At 36.2% G+C, this 21,630-nt stretch overlaps 1 protein-coding gene across 2 annotated transcripts in view; it reads left to right on the top strand.

The window, feature by feature from the left end:
* Positions 1-21,630, top strand: part of LOC107756812 (teneurin-2-like) — a 199,642-nt gene that overhangs the window by 12,584 nt on the left and 165,428 nt on the right. Inside the window, exon 2 of one of the 2 annotated variants that reach the window (XM_016574098.1) lies at positions 2,757-2,804. The exons of the other annotated variant lie outside the window; for it this stretch is intronic. Within the exon in view, the coding sequence (XP_016429584.1) occupies positions 2,757-2,804 (48 nt within the window). The remainder of the gene's footprint in view (positions 1-2,756; positions 2,805-21,630) is intronic. 2 annotated transcript variants of the gene reach the window in all.

Raw genomic sequence — 21,630 nt, 5'->3', positions numbered from 1 at the left:
TAAAAGAATGTTCTCTTGTATATTTATGCTAGCATCTGTGTATAATAATGTGCGTGTGTTTCTGTGCATGTGCGTGGCACATTATGACATACGTCCAGCGAGCCGTTATTCTGGTGCGAGTGTGACCGCTTCTAATGAATCTCTTAATGCTGCTTGTTCCTTCCGATGCTTATCTGTCCCACTTTCACATCATGCTCTTATTTCATGATTGTTTACAATCCATTAGCATTCGCATGGCTCTCAAATAGCGCGTGCACAGCTATTCCATCGTCACCTCACAAGGAGAAATAGCTGTGACAGCGCTGAACGTTTATTTAACGTGTCGATGGTGGCGGCAAAGAGGTAATTGAGAATTGATTTGACCATAATGGCTTTTCATATGTTCCCTACAGAATGCTGATGCTGCCTGATTAAGCTGTGAGACGGCAATTTGCCACTTAATGGGGTCTGCCCTTGTCCTTTGCACAAGAAGAACCCACGGTGTGAGAAGTGGTAATAAAGGGACAGTGTTCAGAGGTGTTGTCCGCATCTGAGTCATTGTACGGAGCACGTTACTGTGGTTTAATCTGTTCTCGCTTTTGTCACCTCAAAGCATTCGCTTTGTAGAGGGAAGTTTCTTAGTTCCAGCTTGCTGCACAGTCTCAACAACTGCAGCAAAAGCTGATGATACTAACGCCTGAGTACATTCCCTGTGCCTGAAACATGTAAAAGGTGTAAACAGTTTTTTAATAAACTTGGAAATGAATGACAACAAAATTATTTTGGTATTTGTATTTCAGTCTGCTTTCTGAAGAATTATATTGATTGCATTAATTGCATATTAACAGCACCTGTATATCTGCATATAAAGTAGTTTTGTGCCAAAAATAAATGAATAAATAAATAAAACAAAGAAAAGTGAGCTTTTCTAAAGTAATTATTAAATATGAATTAAATATTTTCCACATAATATTTAAACTATTTGCTTTCCAATGGAAATATTTAAACACTTATATTATATAATATTAAGATAAAATAAAATAATTATTTAATTTAGTCTTTATAATACTACATTTAATATTTTTTTCTCACACAATATATAGTAAATGGTTGCTTGTACATGACAATATAATACTGCCTTTATTCATTATTTATTAATTATTTTAGTAACAGGTTTCTTGCAAAGGATTAATCATATTTGAGAGTCATTGGCATTCAAAAGTAAAAAAAAAAAAAAAACTGTACAAATTAATATTAATAATATTTTATAGATTAATTTTTCTAATATAAATTAGTGCTGTCAAACGATTAATCGCGATTAATCGCATCCAAAATAAAAGTTTTTGTTTACATAATACAGAGTGTGTAGTGTGTATATTTATTATGTATATATAAATACAAACACATGCATGTATATATTTAAGAAAAATATGTTATGTTAATATATTAAATATATTTATATAGAATATAAAATGTATATACATGTAAATATTTTCAAAATATATACTGAATGTGTGTGTATTTATATATACATAATAAATAAACAGTACACATACATATATTATGTAAATGAACACTTTTATTTTGAATGTGATTAATCGCGATTAATCGTTTGACAGCACTAAATAAATTAATATTTAATAAAATAAATCATGGTTTGCAAAATGATCAGTCTATCCAAGGTGACAGTCATACTGTATATGCCTATTGTGAAACAGAAGCTGTGTCTGAACATCCTCTTTTGCCATACTGCTTTTGGCATGCTGTGTAGTTGGGGAAGTAGGCAAATTCCAGTGCTGGAACCCAATACATTAATTTTTTGTTATGAACCATTATGATTTGTTATTTGATTTAATATCTAGTTCAGTCATGAAACTTTCTTAGATAGATTAAACCCTCCACCTCCCCCAGCTCCACCTGTCTAGATCTGCTATTGAATTAACAGTATATATATATATATATATATATATATGCTCACAGCAACATGTCAGTGAATCTATTGGCAGAAACAAGTCCATACTTGCTCTGAAGCAGCAGCCATGATCTAATCCGCCAAGTCCAAATACATAAAAACACTGTCATGCATATTAACATGCTAAAAGTATTCAGAGAATTATCATGAAATAAGGAAATTCCATTAACTAATTTCTGTTGTTTATTAAGGTCAACATTTGTTGATTGTTGACGTGGAAAGACTTAAAAATTGAATGGGCTTTGTCAAAAGCCAGTTACAGAAAGAAAAATGAATAGCAGGTCATGCAATAAAAGACTGAGTAAATGATATGGGCTGGTGATGCAATGCTCTGTTGATCTGTTCTGTTTGCATGTTGCATTCGTCAGGTTGCTTAGAGACACAGTAATTACAATTTCTGTGCTACCATGCTTTAGTCTACACATACATTTCCTTTTTGTTGTTGTTGCATAAATTATGTTTCTGGCACAGTCAACAGATGCTTTGTTTGCACAGAAGCACACTGAACTGAGTTAAATCCAAAGCAATATGCTTGGCTCTTCAAATGTTACCTCAATATGGACATCCTTAACATTCCCCAGAAATAACACTCAAGACTTGGGGATGCGGGGTGTTTATGAGCATTGATCTCACAGCGTCAGATTGTTCAGGAAAGAAAAACAACAGCTGGGATTTCTGTATATTTTTACTTTGATTTTCAAGGTCTTTTATATTTTAGTTTATTCTCGTGTGTGTTTGTGTTCACTACATTTGTTGTTTTTATAATTTGCTTACCTTTTATTTTGATTTCATTTTTCATTACAAGCATACTTTGATGACGAGGATGAAGATCTGTTTGGTGATTACTATTTCAGTAAGTTACCTTATGTTCAATGATTTATTGTGTTTGCTGTGTATTTTGTTCATATATACAGTATGTTTTGTTCATATACACAGTGCCGTTTTTGCCCCCTACCTGTTTTTAATTTTTTTTGCATATTTGTTACACTTAAAAGATCCAGATCATCAAACTAATTTTAATATTACACAAAGATAATGCAAGTAAATACAAAATGCAGTTTTTAAATGATGATTTCATTTATTAAGTGAAAAAAGCTGTCCAAACCTACAGTACCTGGCCCTATGTGAAAAATTGCCCCCTCTTTTCGAGCCGTGTGTCGCGCTCGTTCAGCGCCCTCGTTTTGCTTCGACGGCTTTCCGCCTCACTCTGCTTCATACTACGATGTTAATAAATCTTTAATACATTAGCTCATCCATGAACATGATTTCTGCCCGAGTCCCATCGGATTGCTTCGGCTGTGGGGATGAAGACGACAACTCCCATGATTCCACCCTCAGTCACGGCGTCATCTAACTACGCCTTTGTTTGTTTTGAATACGCGCCCTCTAGTGGCAAAAAATTGCATATTGTGCCTTTAACGCAAACGCTTGATTGCAGTTGTTGCTGCCAAGTGTGGCACAACCAGTTATTAGATTTAGGGGCAATTACTTTTTCACGTAGTGCCAGGCAGGTTTGGACAGCTTGTAACGGGGTTGACGAGGCGAGAGGCGTGCGGATCCATGTGCAAGCTTTTATTCACAAGAGAAGTGGTCAAACACAGGCAGGGTCAAACAACAGCAAACAGGTATGGCACAGGCAAGACAAAGAATATTCCTTGGGTTAGCGTGGGTCTACGATCAGCGAACAGTATCCAGAGGGCTTGACAAGAGGGGTAATCCAATAAACACAGGCAGAAGGTCAGGAAACAGACAACAAGGCAACACGGAAAGACTAGACCAGACTAAAACTAAAAATGGGAAAAGGAATGGCTCAGTAATGTAGCTATCGCTAGAGGAGAGATAAACGCGAAACAAAACTAGAGACTAAACAGAAACACGGAATGGCTCTGTAAAGCAACTAACACTTGGGGAGTGCCATGGCTTATGTATGTAGCGAATCAGCTCAAAGGGGAAATATGAATAATTAATCATAACTAGTTATAATTAATTATAAATATTTAGATCCACTGTAAGTATTTACTTGACCTCTCAGGGTCAACTGTCTGTCAATTCTAAGAACGTTAATTTCCTGGTTAGAGAGAGGAAGTCCATGGCTTATGTAGCATGTCTGATTGGATTCAGCGTGTGTAATCAGTGCATTCAGCTGTGTGTGTGTAATCAGTGCAATGGATGATGGGAACTGTAGTCCGGGGTGACATGTAACAGTCTGTGTAGTGTGAGAGTCAATGTAATGGTAGAATGACCTCTAGTGGCAATCGGCCGGAAGGCCACGGACCGGATTCGTGACACAGCTTTTTTCCCTTAATAAATGAAATCATTATTTTAAAACTGCATTTTGTATTTACCCTGGTTATCTTTGTGTAATATAAAAATTAGTTTGATTATCTGAATCATTCAAGTGTGACAAATATGCAAAACACTAAAAAAACAGGAAAAATTTTCACACCACTGTGTGTGTGTGTGTGTGTGTATATATATTTTTATAATTATTTTTTATTTCCTTCAAGTGTTTTGTGTGTAAAGGGAATCACTGGTGCCATAAAACATCTTTCATTCAGCCACCAAATCTGATAATAAGCCACAGATTCCTTTAATGAAATTTCAGACTTTTTGGCTATTAGCGGGAGCGCTACAAATTGGATGGTGGCAGCTTTTTAAGAAAGCTTTTGTTTAAAAATTGTGTTTTTGTGTCAGGAGAATTCCCTTCTTCAAATCACCTCTTAACTGTTCATTCTATCCCTGTTGAGAGCTCTAGTCATAGGCTGACAGATTGCTGCCTTCATCATAAAGCTCTCATTAGAAACTTCATTAATCACAATGCCTTAAACAAACCCAAGGCCAATTAGCCTCACATGGCATAAAGCCAGTCTCTTCAGTGAATTTCTCCCAATAACATGAGTAACTGTCTTTGAAAAAGTCATTTTAATGTGTGTGTGTGTGTGTGTGTGTGTGTGTGTGTGTGAAATTATGTAATTAAATATTTTTAGTGAAAACAAACTTTCTAAACATACATGCTCACCCGTGATTCTCGTATTAATAAAACAGTATTTTCCCTTTTAGAATTTGATCTTAGTTTTCTCATATTTGAACAAACTTCACATTTGTCCACAATATCAATATAATGAGTTTCAAAATGAGTGTGAATGAGGTCAGGAACAATATCCGTTTATAATGGTGTCCGTAGTTAGCACTCAATTATGAAGCGATAGTCTCATCATCACCCCTTATAGAGTGAGATTGTATAGGCACATACAGTGGGTACGGAAAGTATTCAGACCCCCTTAAATTTTTCACTCTTTGTTATATTGCAGCCATTTGCTAAAATCATTTAAGTTACTTTTTTTTCCTCATTAATGTACACTGTATTAGATCAAATGGGTGCTTCTACTAAATACTGAGCATTTTTCAGTTTTTCTTTTTTAATAAATTTGCAAAAATGTCAACAATTCTGTGTTTTTCTGTCAATATGGGGTGCTGTGTGTACATTAATGAGGAAAAAAAAGTAACTTAAATGATTTTAGCAAATGGCTGCAATATAACAAAGAGTGAAAAATTTAAGGGGGTCTGAATACTTTCCGTACCCACTGTAAGTGGTTTCTCAAAAAGATTTAAAGAAACACCTGCTGCTTGCATTGTCAAACCAGCAATTTCCTTGAAACCGTATTAAGTTAACTTAGAGAATGCCCTTGTCGGCTGCCAACAGTCATCATTTACTAGAAGGAAAGATGCCGTCTGGAATGATGACACTTGCGACGTGCGAAGACATGATAAATGCTTGTGCTGAGAAATATGGGAAATGAAGTGAGAGCTGCAAGATCCAAACAATCTATATATATGCACACAATACTTCCCCAACCATGGTTATTTTAGAGTCGTCAAGCAATGTTGACCGAATGTGACCTTACTAAAATTTTAAAACTGTTAAAATATAAAAAAAGCTATGAAGAAATGGAGCTGCAGGCCATCTAGCATTGATTATAAATAGCTGGGAAAATGTATAAAAGGGCCAATGAAGTAGAGTTTCTTTACTGCATACTGACTAATGCACCATGCGATTCACTCTTTGATTATGGCTTATTAATAATATTGTTTTGTATATGAAATATTTTCTCTGTCACTCAGATACCCTGCTCCCTTTTCTTGCTCTTGAGCTCACAGACATTCAGTGTATTCAAACCCGAAGGTAATTTGAAATGATAAAAGCGGGGCTTGTGTGACACGCTCGAAGTTCATTCTGCCTCAGTATTATTGCCCTGGCAGCACATTAAAGGGGCGTACGGAAGGCTCTGGAGCTGCACATGGGCCACAACTTCATCCATCTAACTCCAAGCCAGAGGAAACCTTCATTTGTGGGTTTAAATCTGTAGAAGGTTACGTAACGTCTAAATATTCTATTTTGATATTTGTGCATTCTCCGCCGTCGCTTCCACACTTAAAGGGAGGAAAAAACACTGCAACATCATGCGTGGATGATGAAACCTCAATGTGTCATAAATGAGATGCAAAACAAGTCGAGGCTTTTCTTTTAACCCACTCGCACTGTGCCAAATATGAAATCAGCTGTCAGTGGGGCTGTTTGTAGCGAGAAGCTTATTGGGTTTATTCTGAGAACTTGAGTCGCTGACGTTTTATTTGCTTGGAGTGCAGACTGTAGAGGAAGAACCACAGTGGCTTAAATGATGGCCGTTTATGAGAAAATGTTGTTTAAAGAATATCACATTTGAAGTCTGTGTGAACCGGAAGTTACGACCGGCTTTACTTCAGTTTTTAAACATTACTGAGTGGAACGGAATATTGCATAGAGAGTGGGGCTTGATTTTAGAGCACCTCCTTGCCATCTCTAGCTTACAGCACACTGATGGTTGGAGGGGAGTGATTACATTTTCACATTTCGACTAAAGATTATGAAGATTTTTTTCTTTTTCTGTGGATTAACTTGCATGGATTAATTGTTTACCACAAGACATGCAATGTGCCCTAACTAAGCAAATGTGTTCTTTTTTGAACACGTGGACTATGTGACAGCAAGCGACTCACTGAATCATTAATTCCACTGAATCAACCTTTTTGTTCAAAATACTGATGCATTTAGCAACAAAACAATTGACTGCTGTTATTGAATCATACAACCAATTAATTCAAAATGCAGATTTATTTCATTAACAATGTATTTTCTTACATATGTACATATTTTGATTCGCATAGTATTTATTTCTTGTTTATTGCATTTTTAAATAGACTAAAGCAAATTGCTTTTTTGCCATGCTTGCTTTAATTTTAATTTACAGTAATATTTATTTATTTATTTATTATTTCTGCTAAACATGCATATACTCGATTTTCTCACAAAAAAATGCAAACAAGTACATACATGTTGCTAAAATGTTATTGCAGCACCATTTGTGAATACATTAAACATTTTTATTCAACTACCTTAAAAAAGCACAAATGTCAGGGCTTGTCAAGAAGGCAAAAAGAAAACATGGTGTGAATCTGAGGGCGAAATGACAAAATACAGATAAAAAATCATGTGAGAGGAATCAATAAATGTCCTCCATGTTCACAACCTGTCCAAATTTAATCAAAATCGGACTAAATAGGTCAGTCTGGTGAAAACAGATAGGCCTGCTGCTAAATTGCACTTACCCACTTGGAGATCACTACTTCTAGTCACATCTGAATCCAAATTAACTGTGTAATGAAGTTATGATGAAAATGACGAAATATATGAAATAATGTTTTGTGAGTGAGCTGGTTTTTAGCGACTGCTCATCTCTATTAAATTAAAGCTGCACCTTCATGACATCTGTTGTGTTTACAGCGGATTTGTTGACTAAAGGTCTGAAAGAAATGTGACTAATTATCAAAGTTAATAGCTACACAAAATTGACTTTGTGTTTAGTGATACTTATGATATACTGTACATCTTTCAATATTCTTCTCAATAACACCAAATGAACAATAGCATCCAAAACAACAAAATCTTTTGTTATACTGTGTATCAGCTCACCAGACACCAGTAGAAGAGGTAGATTTGCTATCATATAGCCTTCTGTAGAAAAAATATCAGTTTAGACATCCACCTGATCGACCCACAGCTCTACAGGTGTGTCCGGCCATTTATCAGCTTCAGCCACCAGACACAGAACAATGCTGCTTTCTTGTTCTTAAAGAGCTTGTTTTCTGAGGGGAAATTTATCCATTAATTCAATTCCCAGAGCTCAGCGCCACAGAGAGCATGGAGTCTCACTCTTCACGCCTACATTCTTGGCACACATTTCATGTGTTCTGCTCAATCAAAGAAATAGAAAGTAAAAAGAAAAAGGAAGTGTGTTGATGATTGTAGTGGAAAATAAATAGAAGGCAATGGATTTGATGGAAGATAATGAGAATGACTGACAACCACCACTGTTATTTGGTGAAGGGCTCTCAAAGATCAATGCCACTTTGTCTCCAATGATAGGCCGATGTATTGATAGGATAATCAGCCAATCAGAGCGCTATTGAGACAATTCCTTCCTCATCTGATTTTTCATTTGTTGTTTTGACCCTTTCACATGTCTCATATCAGCAACAACTCAAAGGAGCAACGCGTCAAGTGTCAAACTCCTGTTTGTTTTTTTATTTAAATTGGTAATAAATTAAATAACTGTTAAATGCAATCTTTAGCAAAAAACTAAATTAATGTCCTTTTTCTTACTGTGCGATAAAATGTTTTAATATCTAATTCCACTCTTAGTGTTTAAATAGATCAATTTAATTATTTTGTTTCATTTTTGAGACATACTTTTTACTATGGTACCCAGCTTGACATTTGTTTAGTAAAATCTACAAGTTTTACAAGTTTTGAATTTTGAAATGGCTGTGAAAAAATGCCACAAAAATCAATTTTGGTAAATGTAACGTCTAACATTTTTATTTTCAAAAGACAAATATTTTTTTTGTCATTTTTCTACTCCACAATAAGCCCTTATAAAAACAACAAGAAAATTCAACAGTTCAAAACACTGATTTAGGAACAAAATGGCCAACCTTGAAATACTGTTTGCCATAAAACATATTGTGTTAGGTATCTTCTAAAATTCTGATTTACAAAATTAAAATATTTTTGTTATTTTTCAAGCTGTCTTTTTTCCCTTCTGAACTCCAATGCTCTTTCGTTTGCTTTCAATATTTTCACTGTTTACTCTGTACACTTCCTGCTGTCTTGCTTCCTGGCAACCTCGTAAAATCATCCTTCCGTGACGCTCTCTGCACTGCTGTTTGTGTGGAGGTCAAGGTGTCGCAGCACATTTACATTGAATCATTTAGCAGATGCTTTTATCCAAAGCGATTCACAAATGTGCCGCTTGTGTTCAGAAGTGCATTGAAGCCATGGTGCAAATCATGTGAAACAACCTTTATATCTAAAACGGCAACTTTTTTGTTATTATTGCAACTTCATATCTGTTAGGCTGTCATAATGTGATTTTATATTTAACAATGATTTTATATCACTCAGTATTACTCACTTTATTTCTTATTTTAAAGTAAAAATGTCCTTTGTTTTTTATAATTTTTATGTAATTTTATTTATTTATTTTTTCATTTTAAATGCATTTTTTTAATTACATATGAGCTACATATGAAAATCAGCATCTGGCATATTGTATCTGACTCACTTAGCTTCAGTGAACAGAATGAGTTGACTCTGAGCGGTAGAGGAAGTCTCTACACAGCAATGTCCTGTGGTCAGAAACGTTTCCTCTGCCAGAGTCCAAATGGATGATGAAGCTCCTATGAGCTCTTTGCTGACAGCTTCTGATAATGTGCCCTCTTTATGGAGGAGGCAGAAACTAATGAGAAGTTGAAGGCACTGAATAAATTGGAAAATTGCAGCATAATGATTCTGTCCGCTGGCCTGTTTATGGGGCTGAGGGGGCAGGAGAGATAGAGACTTAGCTGGCTTTCTCCAGAGAAGATATACAGACACAGACAAACAGGCGCGCTCTCTTGTACCACACGGAGAGGCCATCCCGAGCGGGTCAGCAGCTGCCTGCAAGTCTCCGGCATTGTGTGAGGCCAAATAAAGCCTGGCACAATTTGACGGCAATTATTATGGAAATGGAGAAGCTTGTGAAAGGTTAACTGGCGAAATTTAGAAATGGACTTGGACGCGAAATAAGTTCATGTTATAGAATGAAGTAGTATGCTGCTCTTATTGCTACGCCATTTATGCTAATCTGTGTGTCTGCTGGATCAGCACGCGTGTGAAGACTTATCACCTCTTCCTCCACCTGAGCGATGACTCCATGGGCTGCGCTGGTGCTCCGATTTCTGCCTTACACAAGCGGCCACCCAGTTGCAATGACCTGATAAGAGCTGGAGGGGCAGTTCGGGCCTCGCTCTTGCTCTTCCTGGCCCGGCATCTTCAGAGCGATAAGTGTTTCCTCGAGAGCAGGAGGAGATGAAGCCCATAGTAGACACATTTCTTCAACAGCATTAGAGAAAGAGTGATAAGCGGCAGGATAATTTGCCGACCGCTCGGTTTCTATTTCTTCAGCGTTGTGCAGAGTGGCCCCGCCCACTGAGAAATCTCATTGGCCCAAAGGCTTCCTTCATAAAGCTGTGTATAGAAATGTCACGAAAACTCCATTTCAGAACAGGTCTCACCACCAGTAGCTGTGGAAAAAGCTGTATTTTAAAAACGTACATTTAGAAAACTGTTCTTTTAAATTGTAATAATATTTTACAATATTACTGTTTTTACCATATTTTTGATCACACAAATGCAGCCTTGATGAGCATAAGAGACTATCAGAAACATAAATAAATAAATAAATATCTTAACTTAATTAATCCAAACTGTTGACCATATACATACTTTCAGCATTACTCTGGATTTTTGGAACATAAAAGAAGATATTTTGAGAAATGTCTTTTAGTGGGTTTTTTTTTTGTCTATACAATGGAAGTCTGTGGTCTCCAAACTGTTTGGTTACCAACATTCTCTGAAATATCTTCTTTTGTGGTTCGAAATGACACAATTTTCATTAAAAAAAATGTTTAATTGTTAAAATTATATTTACATAAAATATTAATAATTAATAATCTATATAAAATACATCTTAAAGGGTGTGTATTTTTTATTTTTAAAGTGACTTTTTGATGATTCATAAAATGCAAGTCTACTACTAAATGGCTACTGTCATTTTGAGAGTCAAAAAAATTTAATAAAATAAAAATACAACTAAGAATAGAGAGTCAAAATAATAATAAATCTTGGTGATATTTTGAAGTCTTACGAAGTGAAGCGATTAGTTTTTTAAGTCAAATAACTGACACACAATCACACAATGACAACGTATATGCAAGTATATTATAAAAGCACCCAATAATCATGTGCAAGAGTATACTTTACATGTCTAAAACATACTAGTCTTAACCTTTTCATCATAAATCATAAAAACTTTCATTTCGCTCCTTCATTCAAGTGCTTATTTCACACATGCTTGTATCAGCAGCTCATCAGTTCTTCACTTCACTATTTCCTCAGTTCATAAATATCTTCTGACTGACTTGGGTCATGTTTTTTATGTTCAGTGTGAACAGACTAATTGTTTGTCGCTAAAAACTTGTTGCATTGTGCAGAGTTAGGTCACAGTGTAAGGAGATAGCCAGATGTGTGCAGTGTAATGTACAAATTTGCCCCTTGCTGCTATGATTGAGTTGATGGAGCGTTCCAGCAACATTTTGCTTGGCAGCAGGGCCAAGACAGAAAAAATATACTCAGGATTACTCATGATGCAGAAGAGCTGTGGTTACATAATCAACCTTCTTTCCCCGCAAGCACAATTTGAGGGGAAGATCATATGAGGATCATTTAGACACTGTTTACTGTTTCCTTCTCTTAACATCTGTCATGAAGTCCTCACATCCACAAACCCTGAAAGACAAGGCATTCCAAACAAGCTTGTTTAACTCGTCTGTTTGCATTTGGGTCTTGATTCACAGACCCATATGGACTTTGCATGCAGACTTTCTTGGATTTCCTCTGCTGATTTTTTTTTTTTGTGTGTGAAAAATCTGTGGAATTTATGGAATATATTAAATGTGTTAAAGAAGATGTTTACCCAAAGTTAAAAACAATAAAATTATGATAATAAAAAATACACTATATTACACATATAATATATATATATATATATATAATATATAATACACACTACTGTTTGGGGTCAGTAAGAGTTGTTTTATGTTTTTGAAAGAAGTCACTTATGCTTGCTAAGCCTGCATTTATTTAATCAAAAATATATCAATAGTAATATTGTCAAATATAATTTCAATTTAAAATATCTGTTTTCTATTTTAATATAATTTAAAATATATTTTTTCCTGTGATTAAAGCTGAATTTCCAGCAATTACTCCAGTCTTCAGTGTCAAATCATCCGTCAGAAATCATTCAAAATGCTTTTCGACGTTTAAAATGGTTGTGCTGCTTAATATTTTTGTGCTGTGATACTTTTTTCAAGATTATTTGATGAATAGAAAGTTCAAAAGTAAAGCATTTATTTGCAAAGAGAATGTTTCGTAACAATTAGGTCTTTACTGTCACGTTGATCTATTAAATGCATCCTCACTGAATAAAAATATGAATTTCTTAATAAATAAATAAATAAATAATAGTAACACTTACTGTTCAAAAAATTGTAATGGTGTAATAAAATAAAATAAATTTAATTTTGCATAATCTACTCCTTCAAATACATATAAATTCATAAAAGTATTATTATTATTATTATTATTATTATTATTATTATTATTTACCCTCATGTCATTTCATACCTGTATCAAAACGTCAGTTTTTTTTTTCTTTTTAAGAGTTTTCTGGCTTCTCTTTTCTGTATAATGAAAGTGAGTTGCAACTGGACGAAAGAAGTACTGTAAAAGTAGTTCATATAACTCGTTCCCTATATTCAGAGTCCTCTAAAGCCATATGATAGCTTTGTGTGAAGGACAGACAGAAATGGAAGTTTTCTACAGATTCCGTGTGGGCCTGCTGATCCGTAAGTTATGTGGTGCATAACCCTACCTCACCCACTCGGTGTGGGACACAGTGGGCTGCGACCCTGCAGTGGCCCAGATCTGTTGTTCAATCAGCCCAGAGAGGAGACCCAGAGATCCACAGGAGCATTCAAAGCCTTATGAGCGGCCTCAACAAACGCGCTCTTGCCTGGGGAGCATCTCACGATTCACACTCCATTGCCAATGTGTACCATTGAAGATAGCGCTGGCACAGCTTCAGAGTTGAGTGCAGCCATATCAAACGAGCTGTGTGCTTATTTCCTTATCTTTGTTTCTTTTCTCTCTCTTTCCATCTCTCTTCTCTTTTTCTCTGTACCCTTTTCTGCCTGCATTTTTTCTCACACCGTTTGATACATCTGCCAAAATGCACAAGCACATTCTCTCAGAAATCACAGGGATCACAGGTAAAGAGGCAGTGGGAGACAGCTGCAAACAACTGCTTCAACAAGCGTAATTAAGCCTCGCCAGCCGCCTCAAAGTCTCGCTGAGCCGTAGAAAGGCTTTTTTACCCCGTTGATGTTTTGTTTTTTTGTCAGTCTCAATCTAATTTTAGTCGCTTTTTGAGCAAAAGGTTGTTTTTATTTTTTTATCACTCGTGCTGTTTTGCATTCAGATGCAAAACACAACAGCTGCAACTTGCCGCAGTAAATGACTGTGCTCTTTAGAGTCTTGTGAATATGTACTGACATGTTAAAACAGTACGCTTTAGACAGAACTACACAGTGAGCCATTATTAGGTTTGAACATCTTGCTGAGGCACTTCAAATAACTGATTATGAGAATATGTAGGTCCACTTGTTTATTTCTTTAAAAAAATCCATTGAAATTCCTCCTACTAATTCTTCCTATTTGTCTTTGAATATTAAACAAGTTATTTAAATGTTATAATTTTGCATAATTTAAGATTACATTTGGAAAATCTCCAGTTGACTTGCATAAATAAAATGTTTGCAATTTAATGTAATTTTGTAATATTTGTATACTTAATTGTAGTTGGTCTTATTTTTTCAGTTATTTGCATATTAACTAGACTTACAGTAGACTGAGTTATACTGTGACAATTAATCTCAAATATCAGCTAATAACTGATATATCGTGGTACTTATATATCCACCACTGAATATAAAATAAAATGAAAGTTAATTGTGACTTTTTATCTCACAGTTCTGCCTTTTTTTCTTACAGTTGCAAGATTTCATCTCGCAATTTCATCTTTTCTTCTCAGAATTGCATAATATATACTATAAATTGCATAATATAAAAGCAATTGCTTTTAGAAGTTATAATGTCAGAATTGCAAGATATTATTTTTTCTCAGTTGCGAGTTTATATCTCGCAAATCTGACTTTTTTCCTCAAAATTCTGACTTTTTTTCTCACCATTGTGAGTTTATATCTCACAATTCTGACTTTGTAACTGACTTTGTGACTGTTCAAGTGAAAAAATTGTGAGATAAAAAGCTAATTACCCTTTTTTCATTTTTTATTCAGTGGTGAAAACAAGCAAGCTTTGATATATAAATGATCTCTTTAGTGTTGGTTTACATTTCTGAAATACTGTATCATGCTGGGAAGCCACACGCACAGTAAAATCTCATTGGACCAAAAGCATACTCCTGTATATGTATATTAAACTGTATATGTACTGTATATTAAACATCTACTTTTTTAAGCATTATATATATTTTTTACAGAATTTAAAAATGAATTTTTAAAATCTCCTATTGATTTAAAACAATAGCGTGTCAGCTATTTAATTTCATTTGTAATATTTGCATACTTGATATTAGTTGACAGTAGTTGTTTTAATTTGACTATTAACTTTAAGCAAGTGTTAAGCAGTTCAATAAAAAAAAAACTTAAATATCAACCAATAAACAATATGGCATTGACATATTATACATGTTTAGTGATACCTTTTCCATGTAAATGGCTGCGATAGAACATTTAGCATTTTGTCAACTGTTCGGTTTGAATTTATAGTGACGCAGACACGCCGGGTAGTCCCACCCACTGTGAAATCTCATTGGTCCGAAATTGGTCCTATTAAAATGTAGGCCTATATTAAACATCAAATATATTCTGATTAATTGAGATTGTCACATAATGCAGCAGTTTTGAATGAAGTGTTTGCAGACAAATTACTTGCTAAACCTCTTTAGCTTGAAGCATTGAAACTTCCTTTTGTGCTTGCAAACCTAGTCTCGTTTCGCTTTCTCCATAACATTCCCACCACCTCCATATCTGAAGTTTGATTGTTGTGTGCATCTGAGAGGGCGAGATACATTAATGCTTTAGTAGATGGGCTGGACATTAAGTGCTAAATGAAGAGTGATGTGTAGTTGAGTGCGAGTAGGTTTGCTGGTTGAACAGGGCCGTGGAGAAGCGTGTCATTATGATTGATTGAAAGCCCGTCTCTTCGTTGTTCTCTGTTTAAAGTTCACCGCACTGTGGAGGTGTAGCAGCCTCTGCTTTGAAGTGATTGATGACCGCTGCGAAATCTTATACCTGAGCTCCCTGTCACTCGCGTGCCATAGGCCAAGAAAACCGCCGTTTCCATGGATACCGTTACAGAGTTCTGCTCGTTACACCCGATTGGTCGTGCCCTGCGCTGGGTGGGTTGTCCTTGCCGCTCTGCCATCTGGCTGTGGTCCGCTGCTCGCGCTTGAGGAACCGTGGACGCGAGAATGAGTCGAGTTCTCCTCAGGGGTCTCCGAGGAGCTTCATGGCTGCCTGTCACATCGCATCAAATCTCCGGATCTGATACCGAGCCAGTTGCGAGAACGCCCGCTCTCTATCACTCACCGAGATGCAAAGTCAAATGGAAACGCTCTGACAGACAGAGCCAGAGGTCTCGGTAATGGCCTGGTGGTTTGAATCCTCCTGAAATATTTGTGCTGGCAAGAAGCAGGGCAGAACTGTGGCCAGATCTAAGCGAGGTTCCGGTCTGAAAGTGTCTGGAACTTCAGCCCGTGGAGCTCTTAGTGTCACAGCGAGAGAGATGTCCTGTCAGTCAGCAATACCGCGAGGATGCACACGCACGTTTGCACGAGCGCGCAGTGGCATGCACATCATTACGCAGGCAGGCGTCGATAGCAGGCATTTCTTCCTGACAAGCCTGCTGTCATTTTCCAGGCCGCTGCAGAAAGCTGGCTCAGCCTGGAGCTCGGCGTGCTCTCACCTTGACGACGGGCAGAGAAGAAATCTGATCGTCACCTATGAATTATTGATTTTCTGCAAGGTTACTTCTCTGCTTGATGTTTGCAACCGTCCACTAACAGGAACCCAAAAGAAGTTACTTGCTCTCAGCAAGTGTTGTTTGAATTCATCGACTTCCTCTCTTTCCCGCTCACACACACACACACATGTAGTTTTCCACGTGGACGCCTGCCTGCCTCACACACTAATTGGCCGCTTGGATATGCAGAGTTAGTTTTAAGATTGACACCTACAGCACACACTTGAACAGCAGAATATCGTAGCAGCCCGTTTCAAAGTAGAATAAGCATGGATGAGATCTTTTACTGTAAATTATAGATAATTTAACATGCACTATTTATATTGCTCTTTATGTTTGTTTAGGGTGGGCGTCTGTAGACATGATTTTGAACACATAGTGTTGAATCAAGCTAGATTTTTCCATTTTATCAAGAAAATACAAGAGGTGGGGATAGACAAAACCACATATATTTCTTTTTTCACAACGATAAAAGTCAAATACCAATTATAGGGACAAAATGGGTAATTAATTACAGACATTAAAAAGCTCTTATTAATATTATAAATAGGTCTAAATGGTAAATGATCAGCCTTTGTCTTGCATTCATTTTCAGAGCATGATCATTCATTCAACAATTTCTGAAGTTTATATTTCTATCAAACTCACCACAAAAAAACGAACAGTATATGCTATTATTATTGTATTATTGTGAAACTTGGGTCTGTTCACACCAAGAACAATAACTATAAAGATTACTGTAATAATAACTACATTAGTTTCCACAACAGACAATAATGTTCTGTTTATTATAAGTGCAAGCTGCAGTTATATTGTCTGCTGCTTTAAATTCTTCATCACTTTAAAGTCAGGTGGATTCTGATTGGCTATCAAACACCAAAAATAAAATGTAAATTTTTTTTTTTATATAGTAGAGTGAAATAACTCCATAATAAAGGCCTTTTAACATCAAGAACACTTACTATAAAGATAAATGTAACGGTAACTACATTAGCGTAATATAGACAGACAGTATTGCTAGGTTTATTAAGTGCATGCTGCTGTTTTTTTCTGTTACTGTATATACACTATTATATATCAATAGCGGTTGTTTGCTTAGTGAAACTCGCCTTTTTTATCGTCTGCCAAGCGAAATTTGTCGATCTGATCAGTATCTGTAATGCATAAATACAGCTTGCAATAATGCTCTCCTGATCGTTCATTGTTCTGTTAAATAACACTTGTGAATTTGATCTCTATTTTAACAGTGCTGTAATGACAGTGTCTTCAGCCACTTGACCTTGATGTGTTTCAGAGTGATTGTGAAGAGGGGGAAGAGGAAGCTGGCTGATTATGTTCACAGTTTGAGCTGTAAGCAAAAAAAACCCCCAAAAAAACAACAACATGTCCTCTGAATAATCTTATTCGGTCAGCAGGAGCTCTTTCTGTTTACAAAACACACAGCAGTGGAACATTATGCTATAGCTGGAGTCTGCAAATTCACGTGTGATAGATAGACAGGCAGACAGACGGACAGACTTTATTGATCCCTGATGGGAAATTTGGATGGAAATCATCCGCAATATGAAGCTTAAAGTGCATATATAAAACACACTCACCAGATCATTACTGTGAGGCACGTTTGCACATATTGTACACCAGGGCCGGTTTTCCTTGCTGAAATGGTGTGCAGTTGTTTGTGCAATTAAATATTCCTCATTTGGTCAATGGATTTGTTTTACATTGTGCCAGATAAATGGTTTGTATACCATTGTTATACAAGTCAGAGATTCAGTATATGCTGAAAAATAACATTGCAAAACCGTCTTGTTCGAGTTGGGCTTCGCCATGTTTGCTGGTTAGAAAACCGGATGGAACGTTCAGGTTTTGTACGGACTATAGAAAAATTAATAAAATCACCAAACCTGACGCTTTTCCACTCCCGAGGATGGAGGATTGCGTTGATCAAGTGGGCTCGGCGAGATATGTCAGTAAATTTGATTTACTTAAAGGGTACTGGCAGGTGCCTTTGACACCTCGAGCACAGGAAATCACTGCTTTTATAACTTCTTCGGGGCTGTACTCTTGTTCTGTCATGAGCTTCGGGTTACACAACGCTCCAGCGACATTTCAAAGATTAATGAATCGTGTAGTCTCTGGTTTAGAAGGCTGCGCGGTTTATTTGGACGACGTTATAGTTTACAGCGATGGTTGGGATCAGCATGTGACACGGGTATGGGAATTATTCCGCCGTCTAGTGGTCACAATCCTTTGACATTTCTTCACACACTACAGAGTCCGAGCCAATGCTTAATGAGATGGATACTTTTCTTACAGTCTATGTTAAGTTATTCCGCCGTGTCGTCTCCCTTAATGTTACATCTTTGAGCCAGGTGTAACAAAGCTTAATGATTTAGTATGTTAGATCCTGTGCCGGAAATGCTAATGAACCTGACAAATCAGTCAGAACTTTCTACAGTACAAACTTTTTCGGATAATTTTCTGTATTTGCAAATTTCCATAATGACGTAGAAAAGTGGGTGCAAATTACATTAAGTTAATGAGACATCTGTGAGACAATTTCCCTGTGAAATCACATATTTCACCAACTCAAACGCATCCAGCTAACCACCCCCCTATGACAGTGGCGCTTTCCCCCTGAAGTTGCCACTAGTTAGGCGTTTAATTACCCTGTGAAATCCTGAGACACATGAAAATAGTTAGCAGAGCATCGAGAGGCTCTCGAATGCTGAATTGCAGGCTCTTGTTTGCCTCGGTCAGCCCAAAGTCGTGTAACAGAGAGCTTGTCAGAATCACCCTCATTTTATGGGCTCACAGATGGTACATCTGTCATTTTATCTCAAAGACAAGACTGCGATATTAGTATCAAGACATAAGGGTTCTGGATTAAGTGTCATTCCTTTCTGATGTGTTCTATGGTGTGCAGCAAGGTGTTTTTATTATTTTTCGCAGACGTGCTGTTGCAAAGGACAAAGAGAAGTAATTACTCTTGACATAACTGTTTTTCAAAAAATCGTGCCAACCCCATAGTGCTCCAATTGTGGTGATTTAGCACTGAAGAGAAGCCAGACACAGCAGATTGTGAGAGAAGCCTTCACCTACCAAACACACTTTTTAAAGTAAATGCTTCATTAATTTTAGTTTAACATTTAATTTACTAAAATACATCATGCAGAGATTTATGCCACCACCAAAAAGTCTTTATAACATGTAAGCACACCTTTTTCAAGAACTTTTTTTAAAATGTACACTACCATTCAAAAGTTAGGGACAGTAATATTTTTCAGTATTTTTTAAGACGTCTTTTATTCTCACCAAGGCTGCATTTATTTGATCAAAATGTATTAAAAACACTAATATTGTGAAATATTAAAAATTAAAAAAATATGCTTTCTATGTAATATATTTTGAAAGTAATGTATCCCCAGTGATGGCATTGCAGCCATTACTCTAGTCTTCAGTGTTGTTATCAATGTTGAAAACAGCTGGGCTGCTTAATGTTTTTTTCAGGATTCTTCAAGTTTGAAAGGACATAATTTATTTGAAATAGATTTTTTGTAACAATGTATCTTGCACTTATTTCTTTTTAAATATTTGACTAATTAATAAAAAAAAAACATATTAATAAAAATAAAATAATTGTTAATCGAATCATTAAGGAACCAGAACTGTTAAATTATTTATGATTCCCATCCCTTGGCATGAATGACTCAATATAATATCATCCACATATAGTGCAAAAAAAATCTTCTGTTTCTCACTCAGTCGTTCCTACTGCACTATAATCTACAAGTCTGATTATGGCTCAGCTTTATCATTTTCACAGGTAGCATTTCTCCATCTGCTACAGATCTTTTAACCCTCACGATGAAATGATAATAAGCTGTCGTCATTAATTGATGAGGGCATATAAAATGAGTTAGATATGGACAGAAGGAGGCTGTGTAGGCGAAGACAGAGGACCAAAATCCTGCTGATTTTCTCCCACCAGGCTTCCTGCTAAATTGGCAATATCCAGATTAATGTCCTTTCAGCTTCAGGTTTCCACCACGATGGTCATTAAAATCTAGACGGTGCTCATTTGAAACGTAGGGGGTGACTTCATTTGAAAATGAATAAAATAATGCCTGAGCCCCTGGACGTTGACATTCTCTTATATGCAGGTAGATCACCCAGCAGGCGTTCTGACACATCAGCACATCCTGCTCCGTGAGCTGCACCGTGTATCTGACTCCACTGATGGTGCTTCGCTACGGTTGAGCCCGGCATTTACCGACTGTAGCCATCCGTGTCCGCATGCAAATGTTTCTCTTCCTCCCCTCACATGTCAGATGCTAATTAGCAAATATCTAATTAGTGTTAGAAGATTAATCACTCTTGGGAGAGACGGCTGGGGGGTTTCACCGATGAGACGATGTGATGTGACAAAGATAGTTGCAGAGCTGCTCCTTGCCAAAACACAAACAAATGGAATGAACAGAATGAGCCGTAATGTCTGCTGATGTTTATGGATGTTCTTTAGTCAATGAGGTTAAAGGTTGAGGCAGACATACACATCCCTCTAAGTGATGTTGACTTTAGCTTCCTTGGCTTTCCTTTAGCGTTCTGTATCATAAGCCTCGTGAATATTAAAGCATCTTAATAACATTTATGAGATAGCAAACAATGTTTTATAATCCCAAACACATTAGGGTGCCGAGAATCTGACGCAATGGTTCTTAACTGGTCATTTACAACTCATAAATAGATGCTAAACAAAGTTACGCTAATATTACATTTACATTCAGGCATTTGGCAGGTGCTTCTATCCAAAGTGATTTACATTGTATTCAAAGTAGGGACGCACGTTACTGGATTTTTGCCGATATGACGATATTCTTCAACTCATTTTGGCCGATAGCCGATGCCGATACCAATATATTTCCTTGTGTTTGGAAACAACACTTAAGTATCTCCTGTGCAGTGATTGTATCAAATTATTTTTTAATTTTGGTTCGTTTTTACCAAAAACGTACTTTTTAGAACTAAATAAACCATAATGAAGTTCTTTTATAATGAGAGTACATTGAAAGCTTTGAAAATAACTGTAAATTAACTATAAATCAATCTCTGCATTTTTTTTAAAGACAGAAGCAGAGGTAACCTTAACATTTTAATTGTATATTTAACATTTGTATATGGTCTAAAGCAAAAGAGTTGTAAAAATTCTGAAAATCTTTTAGAGCTCCTTGTATTTAAGCTTTCATAATCCATTATTACACATTATTGAATAAATCTGTATATATACAATTATTTAATTTACAAGTGTCATGTTTGTGATTTTTCTTCATGTAAGCTATAGCTTCTGACTTTTAAATCAAAGCATGCTCATAATTTT

Source organism: Sinocyclocheilus rhinocerous, unplaced genomic scaffold (assembly GCF_001515625.1).
Source record: "Sinocyclocheilus rhinocerous isolate Xijiao unplaced genomic scaffold, SAMN03320098_v1.1 scaffold22, whole genome shotgun sequence".
In the NCBI taxonomy this organism is placed as follows: Eukaryota; Metazoa; Chordata; class Actinopteri; order Cypriniformes; family Cyprinidae; genus Sinocyclocheilus; species Sinocyclocheilus rhinocerous.
The sequence above is the reverse complement of the archived record's forward strand: the minus strand, read 5'-3'. Positions and strand labels throughout refer to the sequence as shown.